The sequence below is a fragment of the Budorcas taxicolor genome, chromosome 25 (genome assembly GCF_023091745.1).
Source record: "Budorcas taxicolor isolate Tak-1 chromosome 25, Takin1.1, whole genome shotgun sequence".
NCBI classification, from domain to species: domain Eukaryota; kingdom Metazoa; phylum Chordata; class Mammalia; order Artiodactyla; family Bovidae; genus Budorcas; species Budorcas taxicolor.
In genome coordinates this window covers 37272283-37288926 of record NC_068934.1, presented here as the reverse complement: position 1 = coordinate 37288926, position 16644 = coordinate 37272283, and the positions used below count along the sequence as shown (strand labels likewise).

General features: G+C 49.3%; 1 protein-coding gene across 1 annotated transcript; it reads right to left on the bottom strand.

Annotated features, from left to right (window-relative positions):
• Window positions 1–1610: 1610 nt before the first annotated feature.
• Window positions 1611–14712, bottom strand: MS4A18 (membrane spanning 4-domains A18). The gene is made up of 6 exons (XM_052662532.1): window positions 14239–14712; window positions 10772–10885; window positions 9323–9379; window positions 7526–7618; window positions 5133–5246; window positions 1611–1778 (listed from the first exon to the last, which is right to left on the bottom strand). The coding sequence occupies exons 1-6, from the start codon at window positions 14710–14712 to the stop codon at window positions 1611–1613; spliced, it is 1020 nt and encodes a 339-aa protein (XP_052518492.1).
• Between the last annotated feature and the right edge of the window lie 1932 nt (window positions 14713–16644).

The window sequence follows — 16644 nt, the reverse complement described above, 5'->3', positions numbered from 1 at the left end:
CTCATCTGGAAAATAGGCTTCAAATATCTACCTGTATTATTGTTGGGAGATGAAATATTTGTGTTTCGTGAAATACAGCTGCTGTATACATGTTACTGATGGTCCTGCCCCTTACCCTCCCAGCTCCCCCTCCCACCCTCTGACTTTTTATATTAGAATGACCTCTGGAACCACACCTTAAGGGCTACACAGTGGTCACAGGGCCCTTCTGATGATCAGTGACACAAATGTGTCATCCAGGGCTTGTGACTGGGATGCTTCAGGGCATCAGGTATGATGGGATGGGAGTTTCCCATTCTTCACTCTTTTTTGTTTTTTTTTTGCTCCCTCTTCCTTACTCCTAGTAGAAAAAGAGATGCTTGAGCAGAATCACTTATTGCAGTTATGCTAGGAGCAGTTGTCACATTAGCAAGAAATAGGTTGGTTGGTCCCTTGTTGACACATCAATTGGAAGTAACTCTGGAGGTCTGTCAGGAGCCACTGCCACCTTCTTGCATGGCACCAAGAATGTGGTTTCCATCATTTAAAAAAACTTAATTAATTAAATGTTTTATGTATCGATTTGGCTGTGCTGGGTCTTTGTCACAGCATGCAGGACCTTTTCATTGCAGCATTCTGGGTCTTTTAGCTGCGGCATATGGGATTCTGACTAAGGGTTGAACCTGGGCCCCGTGCATCAGGAGCTCAGAGTCTTAGCCATTGGACCCTCAGGGAAGTCCCACGTTTGGGGTCTGCTGTCAGGCTGGAGTCAGGACTCTGGAGGGGGATGCGAGATGAGGGGACTCCCCAGCAGCTGACTCTCCATGGGCCGAAAGCACGTGCCAGGACACTGCTAGTCCATAGGGCATTTTGTGCAAATGGGGAAGGTGCCTTTTCATCAAGATAAGGTGTTTTAAGTTAGTGTGTATATACCACTGAGCCACCTGACTAGCTCTCTCTCTTGGGTGGGGGTGAGGCATGTTTCCAGAGCCCCAGACAGCAGCGCGTGGGCCCATGCGCTCTTTTGCTCATTCACCCATGAGCGCTGAGGCGCCTACACTGCAGCTGCAGCGCCCACACTCTCCACTGCTCCCCTTGCTCCTTGGGGCAACTGTGTCAGAGTCAGAGCTTTGGGGAAGGGGCCAGAGTTGGACCTCCAAGAGTTCCACGACTGAGGCACCAATCTAGAACAGCAGACCCGGGATCAATCCCTGGGTCGGGAGGATCCCCTGGAGAAGAAACAGCAACCCACTGCCATATTCCTGCCTGGAGAATCCCATGGACAGAGGAGCCTGGTGGGCCACAGTCCATGGCGTCAGAGTCGGACACGACTGAGTGGCTAACACTGAACAGTGCGCCTCCGCCAGGAGTGAGTAAAAGTGCACCCTGCTCTTCACCAAGGTTAAAGGGTGTCGTGTCCCAGGAAATGATTTATGAATTTAAAAAAAGAGACGGCAATAAATGAAAGTGAGGAGTACAGAAGGGAGAAGGGGATCGTTCATTCTGGACCAGCAGCAGTACTGGGCATGGGCTTCCGTAAGCTTCTGGGAGAAGGAGAGAGTCAACTGAAACGGCTCCTCCTCGTCACTGCAACAGACTGTCTGTTTCTGGGCAAAATCAGCTACACCTTCCTAGGAGGGTACAGGGGGCACCATCACTGCAGCGTTGGTGGGGGAGGTGGGGTTGGCAGGGCTGGTGATGACGTTGGCCTGGCCAGTGGTATTGTCAGTCACGTTGAAGGGGCCGGTGGGAGTGTTGGCTGGGTTGGCAATGACTATGGTCGGAACCTCTGTCCTGTTCTGAAAGACAAAGGATATGAGGCCATCAACTTCCCCTGTGGTCAATTGCAAAAATGGCCACAAATTCTTCCCCTTCCTGTTGCCAGGCCCTTGGGTAGACCCTCCCTCGCTGATGCCGGTCTTAGTCATGGAACTTCCCTGGGTCAGTGGACCAACAGTGAAAATGTGAAGCATCAGAGATCTGAGAAATGTTTGCAAATCCAGGCTTGCTCTCTCGCTGCTCTTCTAAATGCTGAGGCTGCCATGTAGACTGGACTGGCCCACTGGGTGATGAGAGAAAAGTAGGCCAGTTGGCCCTATTGGTAGGTGGCGTGCCAACTGCCAGACATACAATTGAGAGCATTCTAGACAATCCATTTGGCAGGAAACTCACCAACCGACCATAGACTCCTGGCAAGTCCAGCAGAGGTCAGCTGAGCTGGCCCAAACCAGAAGAACTACCCAGCAGACCCAGAGAATCATAAACTACAGAAGCAGCTATGTTTAAGGGGCTAAGTCTGGGGATTGTTTGATATGTAGCAATAGCTAATGTACAGAGAAATCGGTAGCTAGAAGCAGGATAACAAAATCTAACATGTGCCTTGGATTTGGGACTGGATGGCCAGTGAGGCTGGAGAAGTAGCCAGGAAACCAGCATAACAGGCTAGGTGTATAGTTACCCACAGTATGTAGCGGTGAAGGACTGTCGCATTTTGGAAGACAGAAAATGCAAACTAAAAACTTTTGCCTCTTGCTACGGAGACCAGGGTTTCCTGCATTGCAGGCAGATTCTTTACCATCTGAGCCTCTAGGGAAGCCCTGATAAAGATCACCAGGCATTATATGGGAATGTCAGTTGCTTGCTCCTAGCTGCATATGGTAACGTACCATAATAAAAATGTTTTCAAGAGATCAGATAAAGAATGATTCATTTCACAAGTAATATTTAGAGGGAAAAAAAGAAGGCCCGGGACCTGAAAAATTAGAAAATAAAATTGTCTTATTTCCAGGTTCCTCACAGATAAATGACATTTGAAGTAAAAGTAGGCCTGAGAATAAAGATCAAACCAAGATGTCTCTATACAACTCTTTGTTAAGATCTATAAAAGGTTTAAGGCAGTGACTAGCAGATCCTTCCAGCTAGACAGAGAAGCTTCTAGGAATTTTAAGGGCATGGTCCCACAGAAACTTAATCCCAAAATAGATATTCGGAAAGAGAGAGGACTGCCTGGAACATAATCTCAGGTGTGATTTTTGTCAAACAGTAAAAACCATAATCTGAAACAACATTCTCACTCTTTTAAAGGAAATTGTGTCAGCAAACAGACCATCGCCTTGGATTAACTTGGAGCTGCTCAAACTGCAAAAGGGCCTTTGAGTCCTACTTTCTTCATACAGGAGGCAGTTTGAGAAAGCTATTCTTCCACACGATGAAAAAGGTGGGCGATTTCATATGGAAAATGGGTCACTTCTTACGGAAAAGAAAAAATTGTTTTCAAGCGTGGAGCCAAGAGTTCAGAGGATGGAGTCAAGAGAGACTAGATGGAAGCGCTAGAGAACTGTGATCTGGGCAAACTCTTCTGGGGAGTAGAACTGGCCTCTCATCAAGGCACACTCCCTGGCCCTGGGATGGGGTAATAGCCAGCTGGCCCTAGGGTGTCAGGATTGTTATGGAGCCTTGACTGCCCTGTCTTCCTCTTATAAAACAGGAGGGCACACTGCAGTTTCCATCCCCTTGAATCTGAGGTTGGCCAGGTGACTTACTTTGGCCAAAGAGACATTAAAGAATGTGACATGGGCAGGGACTTAAAAGTCTGTGCCTGTGGGGCTGGCTGTGTCTCACTGCTCTTGGAATCCAGCTACCCTAAGAAGCTCAGGCTAACCTTCTAGAGGAAGTGATACCACTTGGAGCAGAGATGGACGTTTCCTTGAAGATTCTGGTTGGTCAGCTGCTGCCAACCTGGCAGCTGCTACACCTGTCTGAATGTGATACCATGCAGGGCTCTATGGGGCTCCTGGGCACGAGGCCTTTCTGTGGCCCTCATCTCTTTGATTATAGGAAACAGCCTTCATTCAGGTCCCCTGACCTTTCCTGAGTTCCAATGGGCAGATTCAAGCAGCTGTTAATTAGGGAGGAGATGGAAGGAGATGCAAGACCAGGGAGAAATAAAACAGTCAAGAGCAGCCTTGGGCAGGGTCCTATTTCCCTATCAGTGGATACACACAATATCTTTGAGCTATTTTACAGATACTGAAACCCCCATCAGGTGAGAGAAGTTAATGATTAACAATAATGTACCGTCCACAAATATGTAGACCCTAGACCAGTTGGACCTGAAGGTTGATGATGCTGGCTTCTACCTACCTTCCAACCAACCCATCAAAAGAACGTCCACAAGCTGATCACATCCTCTTTGAACAATTATGATAATACTTCCCACTATCTTCCCCAAGTTGGGACACAACAATTTTGGTGAGGGCATTAGGCCACTGTGACCATCACCAACCCCCACTCCTTTGCCTAACAACTCTGTCTCTGAGATTCAATTCAGCACCAGTGTATAGAGAAGCTGAGCTTTTGGTATCAAGTGGGTCCATCTGAGGCCAGCAGAAGACCCACTGGTCACACTGAGACTCAGAATCATGAGCTAAAGAAATGGTTGCTGTTTTAAGCTGCTGAGTTTTCCAGCAGTTTCTTTTGCAGCAAAACTCCACAGATACACCCTCCTTGTGATGGACTGAATATCTGTATGTTAGAATCTTAACCCTCAATCTGATGGTATCCAAAGGTGGGGCCTTTGGGAGGTAATTAGGTCACGAGGGGGCTTCCCAGGTGGCACTGGTGATAAAGAACCCACCAGCCAATGTAGGAGACAGGAGACATGGGTTCATTCCCTGGGTCTGGAAGATTCCCTGGAGGAGGGCATGGCAACCCACTCCAGTTTTCTTGCCTGGAGAATCCCATGGAGAGAGGAGCTTGGCAAGCTACTATCCATGGGGTTGCAAAGAGTCAGACACAACTGAAGCGACTTAGCACACTCACAGGTCATGAGGGGGGAGCTCTCATGAACGGGTTTAATGCCCTTAGAGAGAGAGATGCCAGAGAGCTCTTCCTAAGATAGGGAAGCTATAACAAGAAGACAGCCATCCGAAAGCCAGGAAGAGAGTTCTCACCACTACCGGACCATCCAGGCACCCTGATCTGAGACTCCTAGACTGTGAGAAATAATTATAAGCCATGCAGCCTGTGGTATATTTGTTATAACATCCTGAACCAACTAAGATGTCCTCTCAGGCCCCACTTCTCCCAGTGTCCGGTCACCTCTGCTACCCCTAGAACACTCTCTGATTCCTGGAGCAGGGCCCAACACTTACCACAAACTGGTTCCAACATGTAGCCTGGCACCCAAAATGTGAGACCACACAGGTGAGGCAGAACTCCAGCAGGGCAAAGGGGAGGAGACCACCAGAAATTGCCTTCACATTAACCTAGGGGCAGAGAGGAATGGGAAGGGTTTTGTCACAGAGGTGACTGTCCTGTGACCATCCACGCCTGTAGACCTCATCTTAGGCAAGCACCACAGGCCTCAGCTGGAGAGCCCCAGACCCCTTGGCACGTGCTCCACGAGCAGTTGCTATGGGTGCCCCTCTCACACGCCCCCATGGTACCTTTGAGGGCATGACAGCCAGACTTCCAACTGCTGGTACCTGCGTTTCTGGTCTATCAATGAGTGACAGGGGCTAGTGGATGAATACCCTCGATTCTCACCCCTGGGCTGAGAGGGAGTGACTGAAGCGTGTGTCTGCACTGCTTTCCCAGGTGAGTACTCAGTGTTGGATGAGGTCACCTGGGGGAAGTCCTCTGCCAGCTGGACCCAGGCAATCAGAGGTCTTCACGCCTCCCCTGTCCTTGGAATGCACTTCTGCAGTGGGAGTCATTTTTGAGGATGCAGCCTTGAGAGGAGGTGGTGTTAAGACCATCTGGACTGGATGCAATTACGTTTGTAGGATTCTGATGGGCAGTGCAGAGGTCAACTCATGTTGCAGCAGCCCAGGACAAGCCTCATACATCAGTTCCTTGGCTTATTAGACCTGCCACCTGCCAGTCTGGCACGGCTGCCCCTTTGGTCAGTCTCCCCCTGCCCTCCAGGGCTGGGGACTGGTTTAGGAACCAACACTCAGGGTAAGTGGCTTGATTACATCACATCTTTACTGGTCCCTTCTCTTCCCCACCCCATTTCTCATCACCCTGCTGGCATTTGCTTCCTCCCCCAAATAAGCTACTTGTTTCAAAGTCAGTTCTGGGACTTCCCTGGCGGTCCAGTGGTAAAGAATCTGCCTGCCAATGCAGGGGACATGGGATTGATCCCGGGTCTGGGAAGATTCCACATGCTTCGGGGTAACTAAGCCCATGTGCCACAACTACTGAGCTTGCCCTCTAGAGCCCATGTCCCACAGCTACCAAAGCCCTTGAGCCCTAGAACCTATGCTCTGCAGCAAGAGAAGCCACTCCAATGAGAAGTCCACGCTCTGCAACTAGAGAGTAGCCCTTGCTGGCTGCAATTAGAGAAAACCTGCACGTAGCAATGAGACCCAGTGAAGACAAAAAAAAGAAAAGTCAGCTATGGGAGGAACCCAAAGTGAGACCCACCTCACAAGCACACTGGTACATGTGTGGCAGACTGGGGTCCAGAGCATTCGATGACCCCAGGAGTAGTTTTCAATCAGTGATGGTGGGAATTGGTGGGCGAGTACCCCAGGCACCTCACTCAGGACAGGATGTAACTCTGAGGCAGTGTCCTCTCTGTCTGCTAGAGTCCCAGCAGGATTAAGCTCTGGCAGTGACTTGCTTGGTGACACCCTTTACCTGTACCTTCCTTTCCTTGTTCATCTTATTCTCTCCCCTACCAGTATTTCCTAGGGGACACTCTGAAATAAATGACTTGCTCCTGAATCCCTGTTCCAGCATCTGCTTCTGGGGGCCCCAGATAAGAGGAGAACCTGGGGGCAGCACCTCCTGTTCTTGCCACCAGCTGTCCCTCCCTCAACAGCTTCCTGGGGACAGGTGGCCTTAAGATCTGAATGTGGCTACTGCCCCACCTGCTTGTGCTGGCATTTGCTGCCTCCAAGCAGGAACAGAACAGGTACAAGGAGGGGCCACCTGGCTCCAGCTCTCTGAATCTCAGTGTCCTCATCTATAAAATGGGGTCTATCTCACCTGCCTCAGAAGACAGGGGTTTTGGTGAGGGTTACACATTTTAGGATGCTTTTGAACTGTGGTGCTGGAGAAGACTCTTGAGAGTCCTTTAGGCAGCGAGATCAAACCTGTTCATCCTAAAGGAAGTCAACCCTGAATATTCATTGGAAGGACTGATGCTGAAGCTGAAGCTCCAATACTTTAGCCACCTGATGCAAAGAGCTGACTCACTGGAAAAGACCATGATGCTGCGAAGGATTGAGGGCAGGAGGAAAAGGGGACGACAGAGGGTGAGATGGTTGGATGGCATCACCAACTAAATGGACATGAGTTTGAGCAAGCTCCAAGAGATAGTGGAGGATGGGAAAGCCTGGCGTGCTGCAGTCCATGGGGCTGCAAAGAGGAGGACATGTCTGAGTGACTGAACAACAACAACTAACACATTTTAGGACCTAGGGCTGTCATACTAGGGTGGAATTTGGCTGTGATTCCTTCCAGCTCTGGAACAACCTCATAAACAAGCCTCCCCAATCTTTCGGAAGCCTGGGGTGCTGGTAGTCTGGATGCTCACCGGCTGGGTAAAGCACAGATCCGAGATGAGAAGCAAGATCCCAGCCAGGGAAATGATAGCGCTGACCACGTTCATGCCGATGCTGCCATGCACCTGGAAGGGGCAGGGAGAGAGGCACCGGTGAGTCGAGTCTGAAGCCAGGCTTCTGGGGACTCTCAGGGAGCAGGAGGAAAGGGGAGCCTGGGCGGGAAAGAGGTGGGTTGTGGAGAAGCCAGCTTATCCTAAACTCACTGAGGTGAGAAGATTATTCTTTATTCAATAGGCAGAGTCCACCTGGGGCAGGGGCTGTATTTGTTTGGGAATATACCTCCATAAGTAGCTGACGGTGCAGGAAATGAGATTCAAAGGCCAGATTGGGAGGAGAGGCGGCAAGGACGCAGAGCTGCTCTGCAGAAGAAATGAGCAGGGATGCGGGTGATGGTGACAGGGGGCATGAACTGGGATTAGAGGATTGCCTTGAGAGAAGGGAGAGGAAAGTTCTGGTCCTGCTGGAGGGAGCTGGAGTCTGGGCTGGCAGGATTGGCTGGGGAGGGTTTTCAGAACCAAGGAGTCTAGTACTCCATTTTAAGGGATCTGCTGCCCAGTGTCGGGCTGCTGAAATCCTCCAGTCACTCACGATGTCCCCTGCTCAACTGCCTCCCCTGGGGGGTGGTTCATGGGGATGGACATGGGGAGGGAAGGACTGAGTCCACCTGTGGGCTGAGGCTGGGAAGGCTGGCAAGCAGAGTAGAGATGGAAGTAGACACTTCAACTGGAAGTCAATCATCAGAACCAGGGGGACTAGGAGCCCCCCACGAACTGGTAGGCATCTTGGAGAGGTCATTGGATTTCCCAGATGTGGGACAAGAGTTTGATCCACTTTTGTTAGGTGATTAAGGAGCACTGTGAGCTCAGCTGATGTTGGGGGGCCTGGGGAAGGGGGTCTTGATCCTGTTGTAGAGGATGGAGTAAGGCAGACTGAGGCGCGGCAGGCATTTGCCTTGCAGACAAAGGACTGGTAACTGGAAACCCTCCGTGGGACAAGCCAGCCCCCTAGCTAACCCATGGCTTTCCCACTGAAAAGGCAGAAGAGACAAGAAGCCCTTTGGAGAACATGGAGAGGGGCAGGAAGGACTTGGAGCCAAGGATGAGAGGAGGGCCCTTAGAAGCTCTACATTTATCCCTAAGCTTTTTAGAGGCCGCAACAAAAATAAAAACATGCACAGTGTATCTCTGGCTGTCGAGACAGAGGATGACATTCTGATGGTGCAAGGGAATTCTGGGTCGTGTGTCCTATGGTTTGAACTCTGAACTGTTCGAGGCACATTCTCCCCTCATTTTTCTAGGTCTAGCCAAAGGGGAGGGCAGGAAGGGCCTTAAAGAGGTGGCTGAAATGTACACACATTTCCACTTGGCCTCTATCTGACTTTCTGCTTAATTCAGAACACCCCAAGGTCATGGTGCTGTGACTACTTGGCCATTTGCCAAAATGCCAAGTGTCTGAGTAGCTAAATACAATAGGTGAAGGCACAGTGCTGGGATCAGAGGGCTCTGGGCATAAACCCCGGCTTGGCCACATTCCTGCTATGTGATCTTAAGTCCAGTCACCCGACCTTTCTGTGACTCAGTTTCCTCTTCTGCAGAATGAGGATCACAGAACTTTGTAGGCCTGTGGGGACTGAATGAAGTAAGGTATGTAAGAGCGCTGAACCCTGGGGCCAGGACCAGGCCACTCTGGGAGGTTCCTGGGAGGCCCCTCCCCACTGGAGAGTCACATTCCAACATTGAAGGATGATGAAAGATGGAATTACAACTCACCAAGCAACAAATGCCTTTCTTTTCAGCCTCCACTGAGAGCGAGCCAGAGATGATAAACTACACAGACAAAAAGGAGTAAGAGCAGTTGTACAGTGTGTTGGAAAGACCACAGTCCATTCAGAGGTGTAGCTCTGAGTCCTCAAGGCTTACATACCTTGTTTCTTAAGATGGGCATGTCTGTTTACCTCCTCTCAACATTTTCACTATCCCAATGGTTAGATACCACAATACCTGAACTCCTCTGTGTCTAGGTTAAAATCTTTTCCCCTAGAAGCCTACATTTTGTTTCAGGATACTAGACATCTCATTTTTGTGTCTGGTCCCCATTGGGCCCACTCCCTGGGCACAGGCATCGCCCAAACTCATGGATCATCTGGCCTCCCACCACCCTATTCTCGACTGTGATCTTGGAAAAGCAAGGACATGGTAGCAGGGTGAGCAGAGCCTTAGGGCTGGGAGACGGGAGACCTAGGCTTCTGTTCCACTCTTGCTCCTAACTCACCTTGCTGTGACCCTAGGCAAGTTACTGCTCCAGCTTGGGGGTCCTAACTGGCCCTAGATGCTGTGAGGCTGGTGACTGATATGTGAACCCAGAGGCAGGAAGAACTTGGTCCAGTTATGAGAGCCCTGAACTGAGGGGGCCTGGGCTCCATCAGGACTTTCTTCCAACCCTTCCTGGCTGTGAGCCTGTAGTCATCTTGTCTAACCTCTCTGAGCCCCAGTCTTCTCATCTGGCACATGGACATGAACAAACAGACCCTGCTCTCTCTATCTACAAGAGGGTCATGTGATCCTGTGGAGAAGGAAATGGCAACCCACTCCAGTGTTCTTGCCTGGAGAATCCCAGGGACAGGGGAGCCTGGTGGGCTGCCGTCTATGGGGTTGCACAGAGTCGGACACGACTGAAGCGACTTAGCAGCAGCAGCAGCATGTGATCCTGCAGTTGTTGTTTGGTTGCTAAGTCGTGTCTGATTCTTTGCAACCCCATGGACTGCAACATGGCTCCCCTGTCCTTCACTCTCTCCTGGAGTTTGCTCAAGTTCTATATCCATTGAGTCGATGATGCTGTCTAACCATCTCATTCTCTGCTGCCCTCTTCTCCATTTGCCTTCAATCCTTCCCAGCAACAGGGCATGGGAGAATAAAGGTGGGGTTATACATGATTTACATATTTACATTTACATCAAATTCTAAGAGGGTGGAATAATTAAAGCACATGATTGGCTTGTGAGTAGCTGAAAGTTCCTTAGAGGCAGGGGGCACGTTGCTGGGGCATGGGGTCAGGGCCGGGTCCTTAACCCTGTCCTGCACCTACAGTCTTAGGTGGCTGGCTCTGGGCTCCCAGGGCCCTATTATTGGGAGTGCATTCCAGGCTTTTTCTTCCTTTGCTCCCCCATCCCGGTCTGGTAACTCAGAACCCAGAAGGAGGCCACAGGGCCTTGTACTCACGGATACTCCTCCCCATTCCAGGTACCCTGATATCGCAGAATAAGATCCTTCCCAATACAGTGAAGGATTGATGGCAGTGAAGATGTGAGTCAGGCCGATGAGAATCTGGATGGCCTGTGGGGAGGACAAGGCATCGTGAGAAAGAGCAGAGCTGGGGGCCTATGGGATTGTAGCTCCCTCAGCAGCCCAGACTGTACCCCCAGAATCCCTGAGTATGACTGCTGTTGGGGCCAAAATCTCTCGGGGTGGGGTCCATGTCAAGGTGTTGTTTTGAAGCTCCACAGATGATGCCAATGTACAGTCAGAATTGAGAGCCATGGACAGAAACAGAAGGTGGAGGGGTGGGGGGTAGAACAGATCAGGATGACTTTCCCTTTGGACTCAAGCTTGCAGAGAAGATGCCTGGGCGGGGGCTTTGGCAGCAAACCAGACGGGGTTGAATCTTGGCTCTGGCACTCACCAGCTGCGTGGCCTCAGGCAAGCACCCTCCCTGTGTCTCTCCCTAAGACTGGGATGACCATATCTGGCTTGCGGGGTTGCTGTAGACAGGGGCCCCCAAACTCCAGAATCTTAGGCCTAATGATATGAGGTGGAGCTGATGTAACAATAACAGAAATCAAGAGTACAATAAACATAACGCTCTTGAAATATAATGCTCATCCTGAAACCATTCCCCCCACACTGCTGCTGTTGCAGCTAAGTCGCTTCAGTCATGTCCAACTCTGTGCGACCCCATAGACGGCAGCCCACCAGGCTCCCCTGTCCCTGGGATTCTCCAGGCAAGAACACTGGAGTGGGTTGCCATTTCCTTCTCCGATGCATGAAAGTGTAAAGTGAAAGTGAAGTCACTCCGTCATGTCCAACTCTTAGCAACCCCATGGACTGCCGCTTACCAGGCTCCTCTGTCCATGGGATTTTCCAGGCAAGAGTACTAGAGTGGGGTACCATTGCTTTCTACATTCCCCCCACCCCACCTGTGGAAAAACTCTTTCAGGAAACCAGTCCCTGGTGCCAAAAATGGTTAGGAACCACTGGTTGCATAGATTAGAAAGAGGGCCCTATGGAGACTTCCCTGGCAATACAGTGGTTAAGACTCTGCTTTTCAATGCAGAGGGCACAGGTTCAATCCCTGATTAGGGAACTAAGATCCCATGTGTCACAGCCATGGCCAAAGTTTTTTTCTTTTTTTCTTTTTTTTTTTAAAAAGTGCCCATAAAGCTTATAGATAGGTCCTGCCACTTGGGAGGTGTTTGCAAGCCCTCCACCCACACCTTTCCTAGGCCCCACCCCTGTGTATTCCCTGCTGTGGGAGCCTCAGTGCCTGCAAGCCTGTGCTGTTCCTCCTTCCCACCTGCTTTTCTGAAAGGTACTGGCTTCACCCTCATCCTACTGAAATCCCTTCTTTCTTTCAACGACCAAATGCATCCTTTTACGGACACCCCCACATTCAGGACAAAATACCTCCTATTTGGGGATCCTGCAGCACTTGCTATACCTGAGGACTTGGGGTGACATTTGACTTCTTCAGGCCTCAGGTTGCTCAGGGGTCAAGTGATCAGTGTTGATCAGATGTGCCAGCTGTCACGCTCAACGAGTCGAAAGCTTAGTGTACAGACCTGGGTTTCATGTCAGCTGCTTCATCAAATAACATGCTTGATCTTGTCTGTGTGCCCACTTTATCTTAAGATAAAGGCATAGCTTCTCCCAAATGAACTGTAGTTCACTAGAGGGAGTCCACGTTTTTGGTCTTTCTCTGTGTTTGATCAGGTTCCCCAGGCATTCACTCTAACTCAGGATACTTCTTTCGAAAGACTTTAAAGTAATTGGAACCCAAAGTTAACAAGCATTTGTCCAGTATTAATTAATAAGGAAAGTAATCATAACATGAAATTATAACTACTATGTAATATCGTATAATATCTTCACCTGTTGAAGGTTTTCCACACACATTTATAATCTCATTTCCTGCCTGTGACCAGGATTTCTATTCCTGATACTGTTGATAAAAGAAAATTTCCCATACTGAGGTTTGGGGAAGTCATTCTGGTTTATACACGTAATGCTGACTAAAACAGCCTGTTTGTGGCTTATCAAACCTCCATTGTACATTTGCTTTAATTATTAAAGAAAAGGGCATATTTACCAGAAGTAACGAATGTCTACATTAAAGAAATATTAGGAATTCTCTGCTCGTCCAGTGGTTAAGGCTCTACGCTTTCACTGATAAGGGTGTGAGTTCAATCCCTGGTCAGGGACTACGACCCTGAAAGCTATGCACCTTGATCCCCCTCTAAAAAAAAAATTCACCTGGGAAATTTTGGGACTTCCGTGGTGGTCTAGTGGCTAAGACTCTGTGCTCCCAACGCAAGGGGCCCAGGGTCTGAGCCCTCGTCAGGGAACTAGATACCACATGCTGCAACTGAAAAAAATATCCAACAAGCTGCAACTAAGACCTGGCACAGCCAAAAAAAGACGAAGAGAGATGAAATGCCTCCCTTCCTGGGATGCCAACGCTGGTGCTCCTTCAATGATAAGCCTCCCTTCCCAGGTGCGTTGGCTCAGATGATAAAGAATCTGCCGGCCAATGCAGGACATGTGGGTTAGATCCCTGGCTCCAGAAGATCTGCTAGAGACAGGAATGGCAACCCATGCCAGTATTTGCCTGGAGAATTCCACAGACAGAGGAGCCTGGCGGGCTACAGTCTATAACGTTGCAAAGAGTCAGACACGACTGAGAGCTAACACTGACTCCCACGTGCAAAGGCCACACTGACTTCCTGTGTACATGTTGATCTGTTTTTTGTTTTTTTTTTGAAACCTTCAACAATTGTACACTTGATCCAATGAGATATAAAACTGTGCTGACCACCCTACTTCTCCAGAGCAGTTTCTCAGAGTTATCTGAGAAGCTGTCTTCTGTGCTACACACCTCAGTTTGGCTCAAATAAAACCTTTTTCTATTCCTATTATAGATTGGTTATTTTTGCTGGCAGTGTTTTATAGAAGTTAATCCAAGATTTGATTTGGATAAGTTTAGGAGGCAAACAATACCTTGCTCTTGGTGCAGTACACTGGTTTATCTGTCCCTGAAGGATCGACAAGGAGGGCTGGGCTGGGGGTTGTGTGAGCTGGTCCTATCCTCCTGCCCCCAGCAGGTGGTTGGGTCCTCTCGGGAGAGCTGGCCCGTTTGTACTCTTCAAGCACCAGGACAATTTATGCATGTCCTGTGGCAATTACCAGAAGGTACTGTAGTTACAACAGCCCTTCCTAGGTCTTCAAGGATGGTTTCTGGACAAAAACAAGGGAGAGACTGGCCTCTGTGGGGTCGTCCTGACCCAACCTCCAGAAGCCGCCACCTACATTTGTGTCCTCTGCCCTCTGAACCCATTCCCTTCCTTATCGAAATGCATTCACTACAGCCGGGCTCATGGAGGGACCCAAACTGGAGAGAGAGAGATCACACTCACCCCCAGTGTCCTGACCTCGTCCTTTATGAATTTCTTGGGATCGAACGTAAAAAATGATCCAAAAGGCATGTTCCATTGGAATTGGTTGGAGGTATACATCGGCCCAGGGGCACTTGGGGGCGGATTCTGAGGGCCTCCAGGCAGGGTTTGGAGGTCTGTGGTTCCCAGTGAGTACTGGATCTCCCCAGGTGGGGTCTGCATACTGGCCACTGCTGTCGGATGCTGAAGCTGAAGCACCGTGGGCGGACCCTGTGTGGCGTTCACTTCCGCTGGATTCCGGATCACTACGCATGGCGTCTGAAAGTTCGCTCTTCCTGCATCACTCTCGGTCACTCTGGATGTTAAGTAAGTGGCCATTCCCACAGGCTGCCCCTTGCTCCCAGGAGCCACAGGATTCCTGGCCTGGATCACGTACACGTTACTTGGTGCCATAACACCAGGCACAGCATTGACTTCAACTCCCTGCTCCGTCATGATGCTCAAGTGCTGCAAAACAGGTAAGAAGGTGCATTTTCCCTCCTCTGAGAAAATTAATATGTGCTGCATCTGATCCCATCCTTATCTTTAGATTCATCTTCATTAAAATAAAAATCACCAAAACTAAAAACATCAGAATCATCTAGCATGATATTATACAGAATGATCTCCTTCTCTTCCTTGTAGTCTGTGTTCTTTGGGACATGTTGGTTAGTTTTGTTTTTTTGGTTGCTTTGAGGTTTGGATTTGCAAGACTAGGTTACCCGGGGCCCCTTATCCCTGTAGACTCGTGTTTACAGCTGAGGCAGTGGGTTTGTTTAGAATCCTGAGGTCAGTGTTTCAATCTGCCTGCCTTAAATATCTGAGTCATTGGTTGTGACTTCTCCATCCTCTCCCCTGCCCTGGCCACAGCTGATGGCCTAGGGGTGGACAAGGGACCCCAACTGGGTCTAGAACTTTCCAATCTTGGGAATGTGGAATTGGACCCAAGAACCATTTCGGGTTGAGGGGTTTATGCAGAGCTGGAGAGGGTCACAATTGTGTCATGTGTCGGGGTAGTAGAGAAAGTCAGTTAGAACGAAAAGAATGAAGCTGATATAGCAGGGCTGAGGGGTGGGGAGAAATAGATGAAGAAGCAGGTGGTGGGAGAGGGACAGAAATAGAGAGACAAAGAGAAGGAAACACCTTGGATCCTGATGATTTTTTACTGTTTATCCAAGTTCTCATTATCCCCATCTGTACTATCAGCCTTTTGAAATCTGTAACTAGTTTATAACTAGTTATGGGTTTAATCTAATGAAGCTAATTTGTGTATGACTTTTCCCTAGTGGCTTAGACAGTAAAGAATCTGCCTGCAATGCAGGAGACCCGATTCAATCCCTGGGTTGGAAAGATCCCCTGAGGAAGGGAATGGCTTACCCACTCCAGTATTCTTATCTGGAGAATTCCATGGACAGAGGAGCCTGGTGGGCTATAGTCCTTGGGGTTGCAAAGAGTCAGACACGACTGAGCAACTAACACTTTCGCTTCACTTGTCAACATTAATTGGTTTTGGAGTGGAAAACAAGACTATCTCTGGCTACCTGTCTTCCCAGGAGGGACCATGGACCCCGTGGAGACTGTGAAGAGTTGTGTTTTACATCTCATGAGTCACGTCCCAGTTGGTGTTGTGGTTAGGACCATGTAGGAGTTTTGCTTATTTCTATTTATCTGGGTTTAAACCATTATGGGCCAAGGTACTGGGTATTATGATAGTGGCCACACCCTTAACAACATGTAGTTACAACTGAGTCCTGAGCATTAGAGGCTGTTGTAAAGGGAAGGGCTTGAAGTGAAACTTGGATCTCACCATGATTTGACCCCTGATAAGCTGAGTGTGTGCTGAGTCTCTTCAGTCATTTCTGACTCTTTGTGACTCTATGGACTGTAGCCTGCCAGGCTCCTCTGTCCATAGGATTCTCTAGGCAAGAATACTGGAGTGGGTTGCCATGCTCTCCTCCAAGGGAATCTTCCTGACCCAAGGATCAAACCCATGTCTCTTATGTCTCCTGCATTGGCAGGCAGGTTCTTTACCACTAGCGCCACCTGGGAGGCCCCGATAAGCTGAGAGGCTTGGAGGATTTCTTCATTATCTGTGCTGATGAGCAAGTATGCCATGGGTGGTGGCGGACGAGTAGCTTCAGACTCTGAAGACACTGACAGGTGGAAAGGTTTCCCATTTAGGTGAGAGAAAAGGTCCCTTATGTCATTAATGTTGATATTAACTGTTAATGTTAATTGCTGCAGCTGCTGATCTTGTCTCTCCACCTAAATGATACACTCCCTGCTGGCAAGAAACTGAATCCTACAGTTACTAGATTCCAGCTAGCATCACTGACTCAATGGGCATAAATTGAGCAAACTGGGAGACAGAGGAGGACAGAGGAGCCT

Coding starts and splice junctions, on each gene's coding strand:
- MS4A18 (XM_052662532.1), bottom strand. CDS start 14,712: ATGACGGAGCAGGGAGTTGAAGTCAATGCTGTGCCTGGTGTTATGGCA. Junction 7,619..9,322: donor AGAAAGGCATTTGTTGCTTG/GTGAGTTGTAAT, acceptor TGCCCCTTCCAG/GTGCATGGCAGCATCGGCAT. Junction 1,779..5,132: donor CATGTTGGAACCAGTTTGTG/GTAAGTGTTGGG, acceptor TTTGTCTTTCAG/AACAGGACAGAGGTTCCGAC.